The sequence below is a fragment of the Cydia strobilella genome, chromosome 14 (assembly GCF_947568885.1).
Source record: "Cydia strobilella chromosome 14, ilCydStro3.1, whole genome shotgun sequence".
Classification (NCBI taxonomy): Eukaryota; Metazoa; Arthropoda; class Insecta; order Lepidoptera; family Tortricidae; genus Cydia; species Cydia strobilella.
Window position 1 is genome coordinate 2,308,306 of NC_086054.1, and position 17,444 is coordinate 2,325,749.

Here is a 17,444-nt window from a genome sequence, read left to right on the forward strand (position 1 = left end):
AAAGTAAATGGTACCATTTTTTTTAAATCTCCACCTACCTACCTACTTTTACATTTTAAATTCATCTAAAAATACTACTTTACCGAATCTCACAGGGAGTTCGTAACATACAATATATTTACATCTCAATACATTATTACCAATAAATACGTTTACATTATAATTCCTTATCAGGTCAGGTTCATTCAATACAAATAACATTGCTCCAAATACATTCAGTATCAAACCAAAGATCACAGTGAACAGTTCATTTACAAACTATTCACTGAAATACAATTAAAATACGACTCTAAGCCCCATAAGTTAGAGTGCAAAATCCATTGCGCCACTACAAGACCTTGAACTTAGGTTGGATTTGCGCGTTTAGTTTCTGCCAGTATTTTTTATACGAAAAAGATGGCGTCATGGTTCGGCCAACCTAGTGTAGAAGTGTACAATGATATTCATGTTAACTTTTTACCATTAAATTATGCTTATGTGATTTTAAATACGACTTTGGATCACATTGGAGTTTACAGTGTCAGTGAGGATTGTTACAAAGTAAGTAAAGAGTTATTTTTACACTTTGGATGTTGCGGATGCCGGTTTTAACAAGTTCTAACAAGTATGTAAGTGCGAAAGTGATGCATGACATGACAAGTGATAAAAACGCGACCATGATACCGCTGCAGGTCCCGTAGACAACATGCCAGTCGCTATAGCTACATAGCGAACGAAACGCAACTGTCACTGTCAAACTAATATGGAAGAGTGATAGAGACACAAGGACTTCCGGTTCGAGCGCTATCTTGATAGTTAGCATCGTGATTAATTACTTTGTTTTTTGCTCAATAATATTGTTTAAAGTGTAATATCGATAGCTTATTATACAGTAAACTAATGTGGTAGTGTGCAGTAAATGGAGAATAAATTTTGAAGCGCGTTTAACCACCATCTTGGAGTCAACGGCCGGTAGTCCACGTGCTTCTTGTAAAGTCCAGCTATCGATTTACAAGAGCTAACAAATCACCGTACACTGTCTTGTACAACCGTGCAATTTTTGTCGTTTTTAAACCTCTTAATACCTTGATACTGGCGAAATAGTCCCACTGGGCTGAAGCCATAATTTTAAAAGAAGAAGAAGATAGAGACACAAAGCGATTCGATGGCGCAAGCGATTGTCACCTTGACTAGGCCACCAGTTCGCGTTTAAAAATATTTTCCACAATTTATTTTTTCCTAGATATAGATAATATATACAGCTCAATGAGGGTGCGGAGTGTTAGGGTCGGCAACGCGCATAGATATACCACCTCTAGAGTTGCAGGCGTCCATAGGCTGCGGAGACTGTTTACCATCAGGCGGGCCGTATGCTTGTTTGCCACAATTTGTTTTCGATGCGTACTGTACTATCTAGAATAATAATTTTAAGGACTAAGAAAACAAAGTTATTCAATATCTAAAAAACTGCTTTTACATTGAGACAACATTAGAACATTACCGAAAATAAATAAACAACTACAAAACGAAAGCCAAAAAACATTTCCCCTTGTTCTGACCTCCATACATAAAAGCCGTAACAGTCATTGAACAATTCAATCAATTGTTAACCGTACTCTTGCTTAATAAAGTCCAATTTCAAAGTGATTTCCAATGGTTGCTAGGCGTGGTGGAACAGCGTCCCTTAATCTCCTGCCCCCTTGTCACCCTACAAATCAGAACAGGGAAAGATCTATCGTGATGTGGCAAAACAGTGTATCTTGAGTAACACTGTTTTATCCAAGTCAATAATTGAGATTTTCAGATATCTACATACTCGTACTAAGTAACAGCAAAGAGGATATAATAAGATAGAGCGGTACTGTCATAGTACATTTTGTAACCACAGTAAATTCACTGCCATCTATCGACACACATTAAAACTAAAATTTATAAAAATACGATAAAATGTATTTAAATATGGATGAATGATTTTTTTTATTTGCATTAATTATTTTTATGATTTTGACCAATGTTCTTTCACTGATATGCGTTAAAATTGTTAAATAACAAACGAAACCATCAACGCCATCTATACGATAATAGGCCAAAGCTAGTAGCGCCCTCTGAACGAAAATCAAATTTTCTTAATTTTCGGGGCACTTTTTTTCCTTAGACTGTATCCATCTATTACGGAATTATATCTATCTTTGGTGAGTCAACTCATTTTGTACCAAAAAATAAATTTTAAGTGGATTTTCCTAACAGCACTTTGACCATTATGTCTTACTTAATCCCCCAAGGTAGCATACTAGGATGTGTTCTGTTTTTAATATATATTAATGATCTCCCGAAAATATCCAAACACGAGTGTATCTTATTCATCTACGATAATAATATGTCATGCCTTTTCAACCATGACAATAATTCCAGTGATTACTCCCATATAAAGAAAACTTTCAATGATATATCCGAATGGCTACAACAGGACCACAACTTACTACGAAATACCAACAAAACCAAGATAATCCAATTTAAACCTTACCAAAAACGACCTACAGACATGACAACCCTTTTACTAGATTTGAACATTGAAGAAGTGACAGAATTTGAGCTATTAGGTCTGACATTAGACTCACATACATATAATTTGTATATACCATGGTTTGAAATAAACTGAAGTTTGGCAAAAAAAAAACCTATTTACGATTTGGGACGGCGAAACACGGCACAATAAAGCATGTTTCAGTTTAAAATTGTAATTTTAATTGTATATAAAAATTTTTTTATAAAAAAAATATTTTTTTGCAAAAAACGCCTACCTACTTGATACCGTTTTGTAGTTACAGTGTTTTGTCATGGCACGTAAGATTGAGCGCTCTTTCTGATCGAGTGATGGCCTTAATCCGACAGTATCCGCGGATTGGCTCCGTCGATTCGCTTATTGCCAATTCTTTAAACGAAGTATGTTTGAGAATGCCTTGTTCCTACTTCTTTTAGTAATTTAATTAGTCGATATTGGTTTTTTATTCTCTTGGTTTTCGAATTGAGAGTTTCTTAACTCAGTTGTGACTTGTGAGTAAAGTCGAAAGTAGCGATGTTGTTTATACGGATTCAACGGAGCCACGGCGTTTTGTCGCCTAAATAGTGTTTAGTTTTTAAGTTTATAAAATGCATATTATATATATGTCAGTCTGTAAGGTATTTATTATGTTCTTGCCTTTGAGTGATCGCAATTTCTGGGCTGTTGCAGTTACCTATCATGAAACGAAGCATTTTTTAAGTTTTCACGGACGTCCGGCTGCAACAACCGGCGGCGTGGACTGTAAAGAGCGACGGTCAACCTCGACGCTTGGTCGGGGTTCGGACACGCGAAGTAGATGCATTTGCGGTCTTCTATGGTATATTTATTTCTGTGGGCAGTATCTAATTAAATGTTATTTTTTCAGTGCCCATACAAACGTCAGAAGAGTGAATATAATGCATTTGGATCAGACAAAACTGCTGTTTATAAAGTATATACAGGGGAACAGACCAAATGGAGGATTCTTAACAATAACTATAACGATTTTATTCAGACGGATTATGTTAGGTAAGAATTTGTCCGTCAAAATGTCAATTAATCAATATTTTATTTGCAGATAAAACATAGTAAGATAATTCATGCAAACATAATTTATATAAAATTGAACATTACACCACCGGTAATTTCAAAATTAATAACAAAAATCAAAAGAATAGAAATGCATTACAATTAAAATATAGTAAAAAAATCGATTATATGTATTTAAAGATCAGTTCATTCGAGTTTAAGAATAAAACAAAGGAAATACTTAAGTCAAAACAGAAGAAGTACTCACAAAAGAGAACACAAAAAATGATATAATATGATATGTATATGATAAAACCTATCCTTTATTTAAATATTCAATTTCTGATAGACCTTTTCCTGTTTCGCCTAAAAAAATATTAATTCCACTTACACATGTCTCTCCTGAACGCTTTATTTTGATTGTATGTTTTTTTTGTTTGCATATATTTTCCTGCATGCACTTTTTTGTAGTTAAATTAATTTAAATTTTATATTTGATATCTCTCGTTCAAACAACAGCCATCATATTCAGTTTTGTTAAAATTTCTCAGTAAATTGTATTTACCCGGTTCCCGAGATACAGGCTGCGCCTAGTTTGGGGCCGATGGATATAAGCTTAATTGTAAAATCTATTTTTTTTTGTTTAGTTCAACCTGTGATGTCAATTTGTAAAATATTTGGTAAATAAACGATTTGTATTTGTTTGTATTTGTATTTGTTTGTCTATGATTTATTTTGCAGAGGCCTGATGTGCAACATGAAACCTACTCTGGCTGAGTATGGTGTCTACAGATTGGACATCGGGAAATGTGTGATGGAAACCGAAGTTTCTCCGGTCAACATATACTTGCGTAAGTATTTGTGACGTTTTCAAGCAAAAGGTACCACTTTGTCGCTTACCTTACCTGCAATAATATTACCTATGTTACATTTCAAAGGCCGCAAAAATATGTGACACGCTCTTATGACTACAAATATGATGGTATCAAATATTTTTGCGGCCTTCGTTGTGTAACATATTATTGCAGGTGAGTCGTACCAAAGATAGATATAACTCCGTAATAGATGGATACAGTCTAAGGAAAAAACGTGCCTCGAAAATCAAGAAAATTTTATTCTCGTTCAGAGGGCGCTACTAGTTTTGGCCTACAGTCGTATAGATGGCGTTGACGGTTTCGTTTGTTATTTAACAATTTTAACGCATATCAGTGAAAGAACATGGGTCAAAATCATAAAAATAATTAATGCAAATAAAAAAAATCATTTATCTATATTTAAATACATTCGTATTTTTATAAATATTCATTTTTAGTTTTAAAGTGTGTCGACAGATGGCAGTGAATTTACTGGGGTTACAAAATTTACTATGACAGTACCGCTCTAGTATAAGTTACTCTATGGTCGTACCAATGAGCTTTTCTGAACATAACTATGTACGAAATATCATTTGGTATTTAGAACTAACTATTCGGTGGAGGAAAACATTGTGAGGAAACTTGCATACTTCCGCGAAGTCAATGGTGTATATGAAGTCTCTAACCCGCATTAAGTCAGCGTGGGGACAATAGTCCTCTTGCGCATGAGAAGAGGCCTGTTCCCAGCAATGGGACGTGTAGGCTGAGTTATTAATGTCTAACTTTTACAGCATATACGCCTAAAAAAGTAGAAAAAAAAACTCTGATGCGCCAAATGTTGCTAAACCACTTATGTCTGTTCTTCCCAAAATCCCGAACTTACATTTTCCCCTACCTCAACATAAAACCACAATAATGATAAAATATAAAAAAATCTTTCAGCTCTTCTGCTCTTCAGCCTAATCATATTAAGCGCTATTACAGCCTTCGGCCTCGTAAAATTATTTCTAAAGCGAAACAAAAAGCAACATAACGAAGGATTAAACTTAACTGCAGGACGAGATAACTCAGATATAATGACCAGCCTTCACTTCTTAAGGGGGTAAGTGCGTAGTAATAAAGGTATAGAAATGGATCCACGGGTGTTTCAAATTATCAAAGTCCTAATCGTTTTGGTTAAAATTTTGAGGAGTACTCCTTGAAGAACCCAAAGAAAACCGGTTCAGTTAGTAAAATATTTATTAATCTAATAATTATAATTTTAATATAACAATCCATCAATGTATTTTAAAACTAGACTGGAAAATTTACTTTTTCTCAGCATTTTCTACAAACTAATATTTCTGGTATTAAATGAGTAGCAATTGTATAGCGCCGCTTTGATTGAATACCTTCTACCTTATGTTTTTGCGCACTGCACATCGCGGCCTTCTTTAAGGGGCTCCCTGGCGCCAATGTTTTTAAGCAAAAAAATATTGACATTACCCGCCATGTACATATACGAAATTTGTATTTTTGTTAGGGAAAACCTGTCTTGCTTTAAAACAATTACTATGACATCAAAACGAGGTGCTTATAGGAATAAACTTTTCATGCCGACAACAAATCTTTCACTTCCTAAGAAGAATGTCTAAGGAATGGCAATACAAATATTTAATTGTCTTACTGATAGTTTTAAGGAACTACCAATTAATTTATTTAAAAGGAAATTGTATAGACATTTAATGGAAAATTGCTATTATTCTATTGATGAGTTTTTGGAAAATTGTGACTTGTAAGCATGATAATCGTATTTATTTATAATTAAATTAATTATTTTAAATTCATAATATTACCAAGTAGGACATTAATTATCAATTTCATTTTCAAGAATTTTTTGAGTGTTTAAAATTGTGCCATATAGATTATAACAATGCATGTATGTACATATAGCTCTATGGGTAATAGTTAAGTTAAATTTAGGTATTGAATATTTGTACGCCTGACTATGGTAAAATAAGGAATGATAATGAAAACTTTGTATACCACCTGTTTTGTACCCTTATTTATACAAATAAATATATTTGATTGATTGATTTGATTGAATGACCATCGATCTGAATCCCTTGGTTTTCTAATATTTTTTGTACTTTTCATATTAACAGCAATAGAGTCTCTCATATTTACTTCAAAGTTCATTGTCTTCGAGATATTTGGCATCAAAGTTGAACAATTGTGACGTTTTCAACCAAAAGGTACCACATTGTCGCTAGTCGATAAGATATGGAAATAGCGCCTTATTGACAGCCGACAATAAGTACCCTTTTGGTTGAGAATGGCACAATTTTGTGGCTAATGTTTTTCTGGACTTAACTTTTGTGTTAATTAGTTTAAAATTAAAATCTCTGACCAGTTTTTGGAGACGTCAAAGACGAACCCAAATGGGTAGATTACGTATATGTGATCCTTCACGTTCACAGCAATCGAGTTACGACAAAAGTATTTTTTTAGACAATGTTTAAGAAAATCATGTAAAAATAAGTATTTATTTCTTTCAAAATCCGGCAGACAAGAATGGATATAAAAGATTCAAGAACCGATAGCCGTTTGTCTTATAATTCAGTACAAATGTAGGAGTAACGGCTAAAACTTGTCAAAAATTGATGAAAACCGCGGGGAGCCCCGTAAAAGATTGAAACCAAGCCAAACGGTCAGTAATTTGCTAATTAAAAACACCAGATACTCCAGAACTAGGACACTTTCGTATTTATTACTTTTTCCGTAACAGGAGACCTGTTTAGAAATTTTATTAGCGCTTTATCTCTGTGTCAAGGGTCGTTGAAATAATGAAAATTTGGATGCTTAGCTAATTAACGCCTGAAGTAAAAAGGAGGTTAATGTTATACCAGTTTGTTTTCATTATATCTGTTAAGCGTGAAGCTACATATGTTGACTAAGCATAACATTCGTGACTGCCTTTGGAAAAATGTACTGGGTCCTTCATCTATACACGGTGGCTAAAAAATAAGTGCATTCCCGTTGCCAGGGAGGTTTTCGGATTATACTGAGCAACCGCAGCCAAATAACACTAGACCCTACTCATAGTGTTGTGTTCCTGCCGGTGAGTAAGGTTGAAAGAGCTCAACGAGGGAGAGGAGTGTTAGGGTCGGCAACGCGCATGTAACTCCTCTGGAGTTGCAGGCGTACATAGGCTACGGAAACTGCTTAACATCAGTTTTACTTTGGGACCAACCCCGAAATCGCGAAAAATTTTTTGACTGTTTCATACATTTTGGCTAGTCCATTTTCTATGGGAGGGTTAATTTTCTTTTCGCGATTTCGTGGTTGGTCCTATAGTAAAAGTTGTTCAGTATAATCCCAAAACCTGGCAACGGAAATGCACTTATTTTTTAGCCAACCTGTTTATGTATATTGAGTCGCTGAATATGATCTAAGGCCTCATTTCAGTGGCTGAATAAACCAATTGTATGGTTTTCCAGATTGCTACTAATTCTAATAATATTCGTAACAACCGGTGGAGGAGGATACCCAATATTCAGCAAGACGTATTGCGGACTGACAGTGGCAAATTGTCTTCTATTCGCATATACATTCTCTATTGGCTTAAAAGTACCAATAATGGTTGAAGATGGTTGTAGAATGGAAGTGTCGAAGCGTTCAATGCTTGGTATTGTTGTCTTGGTAAGTAAAACATGATTAAGTAGTAGTACTTACTTTATTGTTACAATTTTGGTATTGTAGATCACCCACGCTAGAACGGGTCACGCTCCGGAAATGGTCCGGGCGTCCGACACTACGTTATCTTTGACTTGACTTTCAAATGGTAAATCATTCAAATTGTGTGAAGTACCAGGTACTATTAAATTGATTAATCGATTGATTGATAAACGATTGATTGATTAATTAGTAAAATTATTATTTTTCACAGAGATCTGTCGTGCTGCTTTTCATCGGGGTAGCTATAAGCGCGGCTGCACCTCGCTCACGTTTTCTGGCGGTACCACTGTGGGCGCCTTTACCCTGCATAGCTATATCTTACCTTGTGGTTGCCACAGTTTACCTGATTAGTGTGAATAAGGAAGGCAAGTCCAAGGTTAGTGATAATAGTTTTATATTTATACTTTCTGTCGCGTACCATCCGTGTAGCGTAAATCCGTAGTAGACAGTAATTTTAGAAATGTGAATATTGCTATGCCAATCTAGGACTAAGATGGTCGGCTCTTTATCATTTGTCACCATGCCTGTCACGTTCTAACAAGTATGTAAGTGCGAAAGTGACGCATGGCATGACAGGTGATAAAAATGCGACTATGATACCGGTGCTGATTGAAATGAACTTCGATAAGGTTCAGGATGACGCTTAAGGGTTAGATTGGAGTCCGAGGCGAAAGGCTGTGAATTGAACAAGTGTATTCTTCAAAATATTTAGATCACTACGGTTTCACTCACTATTATTTTAGTCGCTTTTGGCGACATGTTTCGGACTCTTCAGGATTCCTTCCTCAGGCACGAGTGTCCGCGGTGGCTCTACTACGTGCACTGCCCGCGCCGCCCGCCTCGTAGCTACTTGCGCGCGCGCTGATGGGGCGGGGGAGGAGGGCACGGGGCAGTCCGCGGACAAAAGCGACAAAAAATTATAGTGAGTGAAACCGTAGTAAGATTAAATATTTTGAAATATGTCTCACGATAGTTTAATTTCGATTAAGTGTATAATTCTTAATCAAACATTGTTTCAGAATACCATTGGAACTGCCGGAACACTGTTTTGGAGCTGGTTTCTAGGAGCATTCCTTTTAATCGTCGTGATACTTTCAATCCACATTTTCTACTACACCGAGTGTAAACAGTAAGTTCTCAAATTATTTATGCTACTTTATTTTATTTTATTGTAAAAACGAAAATAATGCATCTTTACAATTTTGGTTCCGTAATCCGTAAATTGTAAATGCATTATTTTAAATTTACACTAGGGGTTCAGATTTCGGATATTTTCGTCCGAAATAAATGATTTTTAATTTTTTTATTTTGATTTTTATTTATTTTTATTTAATTTACAGACGTATCGTATACAGCTATTCAACAGTATGTTAAATATATCCTAAACCAATTAGCTCCACGCATGAATTTTTGTAATCATAATTTATATCGTTTGAACACCGTAAAAAATAGAAATACTTTTGTCAACCTTCACATTATTTCATTAAAAAATATTTTAAATATTGAAAAATTTTGAGAGGTTGAAACGCTCATAATTTTGGCGCGAATTCGACATAGCGTGATGACGTCACACGTTGGACGGTCCAACTGACGTTTGCTACTAATGACACTTCTGTGAACTAATTTGTCGAACGCGTGACGTCACGTGACGTTTCGCGCGTTTCGCTCACTAGTTTTTCGCGGGCAAATTTTTGTACTTTTTATTTATTATATTAAGCAATTAAATGATAATGTAATAACAGAAATGCATTTGTAACATGATATAACGGTAACAAACATCCGAATAAAAGTATTTCGTTCAAATATAAACTTCATGCACGAGGCTAATTCGAATATAGTGTTTCCAAAGGGGACGGTGGTGAACGCTCCGAGATTTGTCAACATATTATTGTTTGATAAATTATTTTAAAACGGGTCACTCACGTATTATTAAGTCGAATAGCTCGACATGTTTCGGTCCAATTTACCGTTCGTTCGTTTCGGTTTCAAAATAATTTATTATGTTTGAGTCTCACGGGAGTTTTATAGTTAAAATATTGTTTTCTTTTAACTTCTCTGATTTTATTTCTAATTGATTCTGTCTTTAATGCAGTTGACCCCATACAATTAGACATTTGATTTCCAAAAGACACGTTTGAAACCTAACCTCGAAAATTTGTAACGGACAGAATGTTTATTAACTGTTATCAATTTCGAATTATTAAGCTCACATTACATTATAGTTATACAGAATTCGACCCACGAAGAAACTCGTGGGTGGCGCAGGGTAACAACTGTCAAGAAGACGACGTATTTAGCGAAGTGTTCAACAAGAATATGCTCTGTGTGAACAGGGATGAACCTTTTTACATTGACTATTACTACGCCTTTACTAATGGGTTACTTGGTAAGCGATTTATTTATATTATATTTATATATATAAAAATAGGACAATCTTACGCTAATCGCTTCAGTGAGCTCAATAAGGCTTGTGTTGTGGACGTGTGATTTGTGCCGTTCGTGTGTGGGGCGTGGTTGTGTAGTGGACGAAGATATATATAATTTTATTTTATTTTATTTTATTAATTGTAGGCACAGTAACAACATACAAATTACAATAGAGAAAAAAAAAACAAGAATCACATGGTTATCGTGGTAAATTTGTACATCGATAACAACCGTGCACAACATTCAAATGTACTCATCAACTTAACTAATTATTGTAAGACATTTTTAACTCTTTGCTTACATGTAACAAGGCTACAGTGGAAAATGTCGAGATCTTTGTTTATTTCGTTGTAGAGAGCGCACATTCGCGGTATCGGGCTATGTTGTGATACATTATTTGTAGTTAGGGGTACACTGAATAAATGTTGCCTGCGGCTGGACCTGGTTTGTAGTTTAAAGGGAATATGAGTTAATAAAGTCGTGTCTAGTGTAGCATTGACAATTTTATACAATGTGCAAAGGTCGCTTATCTTTCGTCTTACTTGTAGCGTGTCAAGGTTGAATTTCTTAAGTCTTGTCTTCATATAAAGGCAATTTTCTTTTTAATCCGAATCGGCTCCATAGCTGTCTGATAAACTTTTTTTGCACAGACTCCACTTTATCATTATGGATCTTATAGTGTGGAGACCAGACCGTACTACAGTACTCAACTATACTTCTCACAGGGGAAGTATAGAGAGTCAGTATACTGTTGGGATTTTTAAATGGTCTTGTTATTCTATTAATGAAGCCCAGTGTTTGTCTTGCCTTAAGTGCAATGGAGTCGTAGTGGGGCCTGAAGGAGAGTTTGGTATCCATTATCACTCCAAGGTCTCTTATGGCTGTAACGCGATCTATATTTGTGTTGTTTATTTTGTATAAGAATAAAATAAATAAAGATTTGAACGTTACAAGTGATTTTGTTATTTCAAATTAAATTGTCTTTCATTGCAAGCGTGACTAGTTATTTTTATTATTTAGTACGAAAGTATAGTAGGCTAGGTTGACGAGTCCGTAGTATATTTCATACACTGGTAGCAGTGGTAGCATACTATTTAGCTGTGTAGGCATACATCGATGTACTGCGCCCACTACCGCCACCGCTATAGGCCACCACCACCACACCCCCCAATTATCCACGACAAATAAATAAAGAAATAAATAAATAAGTATATTATCGGCTTATTTTTTTTTGTAAATGTAATGTATTGACACTTTTTAATATTTAGAGCCATGTGATTTAATCGGCACCATCTTTCTAGTGTATCAATATCTGACTGGAGAGTAAAGCAATCTTGGATCGTATGTATTTTACGGTATATTTTTAGGTCGTCAGCGTAGGCAAGACAATCACTTGAGAACTGATCAATTAAGTCATTTATGAATATATTGAATAGCAACGGACCAAGATTACTTCCCTGAGGGATACCAGACTCTGCCTCAAACGGCACAGATTCGAAGCCATGGACCGCAACCAACTGATTTCTATGCTCTAGATACGACTCTAGCCAGCGAAGCAAAGAACCGTGAATGCCCAAGGATGAAGCTTTCGCGCATAATATAAAGTGATCAACTCTATCAAATGCTTTAGAGAAATGGTGTATATTCCATCTATCTGTCCCCTTTCATTGAACACAGTGCTTATGTCGTGCGTGTAAGTGAGAAGGTTGGTCGTGGTGGATCTCGAACTAACAAATCCGTGCTGCTTTGCACTAATCATGGGTTTCAAATGATAATAAAAATAATTATAAACAAGAGACTCGAATAATTTTGCAAAACAATTCTATAATGGAATAGATATAGATGAATACTGCATAGAATACATCCTTAACTAAGGAGCAAACATATGTGATGAACACAGCACAAATAAATGCCTTTACCAGAATTTGAACCTGGGGCCTCCTGCTTTATAGGCAGGGTCACTACACACACTACCGACCAGACTAGGAGGCCGATATGAGTGTCATGTGACAGGCACAGGCCGAATTGAGGTCGTTTCAATTAGATTCGATGTGGAGCCTATTTAATATACTTCTTCTTCTTTTATAAATACCTAGGTTACCTATCGCAACTTCGAAAGACACGATCCGAATCCGATGTTTAATTTTGCCAAATTTTCATTTAACCAAATGCGTTCTTTAAAAAAAACTGACGGATTTCTAAATGCCTTCTATAAGCCTCAAAAGAAAACGTACGCTCAAAAAAATTTTGGTGAAACATCGTAATTTAATAGACACAATTATTTATTCAGCTATAAATACAGTTACGTATTTTCCAGGAATAATTTCATACGTACTCACAGCACTGGTTGGTCTAAAAGCGGGTGTCATCCACCTCCAACATGACGAACACAGCACCAAAATGAAGCAATGGCGTTTCTGGGCATTCATGTTTGGAGTAACTGGTATAATTCTTGGTGCGGTCTCGAGTCCTCTCAATTTTAATCTTTGGTAAGTTTTCTTTATGTGTGACGTTTTCAAGCAAAAGGTACCACATTGTCGCTTGTCGATAAGGTTGATTTCAAATTGAAACTATATTGAAATAGCGCCTTATTGACAACCGACAATAAGTACCCTTTTGGTTGAAAATGGCACATATCAAGAGCTTAGAGTCACTTAAATTTCCACCTAAGTGTAGTACCTACGAGTAAGCAATGTTTATAACCTTAACAAATAAATCCTAGTAAAATTTTAACAATGTCAGAAAGTCTAATATAACAACATATAGGTATATTTTTATTTCAATACAGACAATGTTAGTTGACAAATATTTGTTCCTTCGAACCGGACTCTTATCGCTACAAACAATATAAACAATTTGTATGCAAAGTTCCGTATTAACGCAATACTTATAAAGTAATTAAATCATGGTTCGTCCGATATTGGCAATATGGCGCTGATAATAGAGGCTAATCATTGTGCTAATTAATTAATTATTGTTGATGCCGTTGTTAATGAATATGTAATAATATATCTATTTTAACTATAAAACTTCAGTAAGACTCAAACTCAGAACGTATTATTAAGTCGTAATTACGAAGCCAATCCAATCCAATGAAGAAGAGGATTCTCGTAAATTGGATCGAAACATGTCGAGCTATTCAACTTAATAATATGTGAGTGACCCGTTTTAAAGTAATTTTAATATAAATATTCGACTGAATTGGAATTTTAATGAATACTATTGTTATTTGGCGGCCTTTAAGTAATACCGGAGACAGTGCTCTGGTACAGTCAAGGGCATACATATATATACATTCCCAAAATTTCAAAAATATGTATACGCTCTTACATCTTAGACAATAAAGTCGTGTTCACATATTTTTGAGCTGTTTGTCTGAATCGATATTTTTGCCTTCGACTGTACATTGGTGACATTATAAGTACCTATAGTTATGTCATAAAACACTCACAAAATAACGGAAGCGGCTCGGCTTGCGTGAGATTCCGAGTTTTTGTCATTTCCCATTCCTTCTCCTAATGAGTTAGATTTGCCAAAATAAAGTATCATATATTATATTTTACTTAAACTCTTCAGCTTCCCGCACTTAAAATTGTTAACTATGAATTAGGATGATGGATAGATCAAAACATAGTTATGTTTAGTTTTGTAACATTATTTTTCATAGTCTCATTCCTCAAAAACTTTATATAGCTTATTTAATTATTTTTTCAGGCCGATATCTTCAATCCTCCTCATCGCCTCTGCCACTCTCTTCGTCTACACCTTCATCTACCACATCACTGAAGTCCGTCAGTTTTCAAGCAGCATCATCACAACTTGCGGCATTTCCTCCATCGCTACTATCGCCGGTCATCTTATGTTCTCTTACACTTTCCCGTTTTATTGGGGTCGGTATTTGGATACACATTTCTTGTATTTGTGTCAGAGTGCGTGGATCGTGTGTGTGTGGATTGTAATCAGTGTGTGTTGGATGAGGTGGCGGAGTTTTTTGATAACGAGTGTGGTTAGTGATGAGGGAGAGAGGCGGGTAGTTCTCGCTTGGTGAAGTTCTGAAGGTATGTTTGTTTTATTATAAGAACCATTTATTTACATACAAGATATATACAGTGTTACTACGTAAACAAAATTAATAACTAGCTTAAATCTAAAATAGGCCCTTGAGGCATGGAAGGATGCTGGCGGCATTTCCTCGCTGTATCGCAATGCTGATACGTTGTGCGAGGAAGCCGCCAGCTCTTCGGTCACTAGTTACGTCAACCAGACGCTTCGCGATTTCTGCAAACAACTTGTGCGCTCGGACCCCATGGACCTAGAGTTTCAACTCCAAATGGAACATGATAGTCTTATAGTTAGAGCATTTGTAAAAAGTCTTATGTCGTTATTAATAAAGGCGCTGCAAGCCTCAATTAGATATTAATCGTTTGGTTTAATCTGTGATTTTAAATAATGTACCTATTTGTAAGAAAGGGATGAAACATAAATCAACTAATTGTAGCTTGTAAATGATGAATCCTTATTAACCCGCTTGGGTTAGAGGCTGTATGTAAAGATGACAACACAAAGCTCTAATCGAAATGTAAAAAATTAAAAATGTATCAGTCTGACAGATGCAACAAGACACGTCATCATTTTCAAGCATTATTTAAGTTACGATTGGCATTTTCTATAAAATAATTACCTATATATTAAAAAATAAATGCGTGGATTAACTAAAACACAGGAAGTTTTATGTAAATTAATAAAATCTTTTATTGTTTATTGTGTGTTAATTGTAGCCTTTACTCCCAGAACACAGGATTTTCAGTGGATAAATATAAATTAAACAATAATCTAAGGTAAGTTTAGTTATAAGGGTTACGGCGCTAACAAAACGACGAACGCCACAAGAAAAAAACACTTTTCATATCCGACAATTCCAACATTGATCAGTCTTAAATCCTTTCATGTGTGGGAGACCAGAATCGAGCATCAGTTTTTGCGGCAATTTTAAATTCAAAATTTAAACTTCAAGGTCACTATTTTAATAGCACATCTTTGACAGCAGCTGGTTCATGACTGTGTTCCCAGGACAGCATTATACACTAATCACTGTTTTGTTATGTGCATGAAACTTTTTAACAAACTACCTAAAACTATAAGGGAACTACCTGTACATAGATTTAGAAATAAATTGATGAAGCTATTGACTGATAAAAGCTATTACAATGTAAAAGATTTCCTTTCTCAAGATATGCAGCCAGATTTGTAGTAGTTTCTAGTTTTAAGATTTTTGCATGCTAGTACAACCTGTATAGTACAAATAGCAGAATAAGCAACCAATTGTCACTTACCACCTAAGACACTATTGTACCTACTTATTCTTTGCAAATAAATACATACTTACTTACTTACTTGACAAGCCGAAGATGAAAGGATGCTTGCACCACACCTCTACCAAGGACCATATTATATGGTCCTTGTCTCTTTGAACGAATGGTGGAACGTGCTTAAAATTAAAATAATATTTCAGGTGCTTCAAATACCTCTTTTCACGTCCCAGCTAAAGGTATTAAAGGATCCAATTGCAACGTACAAAAAGTCGTCATCATCATCACACTCGCACGTCTCAATGCCGTAATTAAATACGCCATCCAAAGCAGGTTAATTAAGAAGAAAATTATCTCCTCGAACACAGGAGGAGGCGTAACGCGGCGGTGCGGTTCACAAGCGACGAGCGGGCATGCAAATGAAAAGCTTTATTTTTTTTTCAGGGTTCCGTACCCAAAGGGTAAAAACGGGACCCTATTACTAAGACTCCGCTGTCCGTCTGTCCGTCTGTCTGTCACCAGGCTGTATCTCATGAACCATGATAGCTAGACAGTTGAAATTTTCACAGATGACACTATAACTATGGCTATAACAACAAATACTAAAAAGTACGGAACCCTCGGTGGGCGAGTCCGACTCGCACTTGTCCGGTTTTTTATTTAAGACATTAACACAAAATACAATACATAGACTACCTACTTAAATCTAACAAAATAAAGAAAAATATCCACCAATGAAATGTCCCCTAGGTCTGTCCCATAAGCGCTAACAATTTATAATGTAAGCGACTGGTTACATTCTCCCGCAGGATAGCAAGGCCTATTCTTCAATTTAGACTAAAAATTACCACCCGTCCGGTTATCAATTTCACCACATCTCCGAGAAGATACTGGATGGATATGGATGTAGTTGTTAAGTTTTATTCCCGACCGAAAGTAATGGTGAAGTCAGGGCGAGAGTCTGTGTGTTGGTTTGTTAACCCGAATTAGTGTTCCCAGTTATTTCTACAGTACATCCATTGATTTAGCTACGGTATTTTTTTATTATAGTAGTGCAACCTTGTAGATAAGTTTAGTAATGGTAGTGTTGTTATGGCTTATAGAACTTGGTAGAATTTAATTAGCTATTAACTACTACAACAACGTTGCAACTATTTAATTAGTGTTATAGCTTAGGTATTTGATTTTAGTTTAGTTTAGAATAGTTAAATTTAATATAGATAGCTTGTACAAATTATAATAATTATTATTTTAATGTAATGGGTTGATACCTAAATAAATATATTTTTTATTTTTATTTTATTTATTTATTAAGTACAAGTTATAACCTAAAAGCTAGAAAGTCTATACATAGAGACAAGACTGACGACGAATAAGATTGGACATTAATTGATCATTTTGAAACTGCCTGTATCTATATACTGATCTTATAACTAAAGCACGCTGCCATCAAATTGCACGAGATTCTCGATTCAGTTTTAAACTTATTTGTTGAGAACCCGCTATCAGCTCCAAACTTGGGCAGCATTCTAAATTGAACTACCGCTTTGGGAGCTAAGATATGGCTCAAATTCCAACAGAGAAATG

At 35.3% G+C, this 17,444-nt stretch overlaps 1 protein-coding gene across 1 annotated transcript; it reads left to right on the forward strand.

Moving 5' to 3' along the window:
* Nucleotides 1–246: 246 nt before the first annotated feature.
* Nucleotides 247–15,930, forward strand: LOC134747031 (uncharacterized). Its single transcript, XM_063681587.1, has 10 exons — nucleotides 247–540; nucleotides 3,408–3,550; nucleotides 4,292–4,401; nucleotides 5,347–5,506; nucleotides 7,884–8,085; nucleotides 8,333–8,497; nucleotides 9,141–9,250; nucleotides 10,344–10,507; nucleotides 12,866–13,037; nucleotides 14,263–15,930. The coding sequence occupies exons 1-10, from the start codon at nucleotides 397–399 to the stop codon at nucleotides 14,594–14,596; spliced, it is 1,704 nt and encodes a 567-aa protein (XP_063537657.1). The 5' UTR covers nucleotides 247–396; the 3' UTR covers nucleotides 14,597–15,930.
* The last annotated feature ends 1,514 nt before the right edge of the window (nucleotides 15,931–17,444 follow it).

What these genes read in the sequence shown, in the direction of transcription:
- LOC134747031 (XM_063681587.1), top strand. Translation starts at nt 397, where the DNA reads ATGGCGTCATGGTTCGGCCAACCTAGTGTAGAAGTGTACAATGATATT. An exon ending in AGCCTTCACTTCTTAAGGGG is followed by an intron (nt 5,507 to 7,883) that starts GTAAGTGCGTAG and finishes ATGGTTTTCCAG; the next exon opens with ATTGCTACTAATTCTAATAA. An exon ending in CCTCTCAATTTTAATCTTTG is followed by an intron (nt 13,038 to 14,262) that starts GTAAGTTTTCTT and finishes TTATTTTTTCAG; the next exon opens with GCCGATATCTTCAATCCTCC.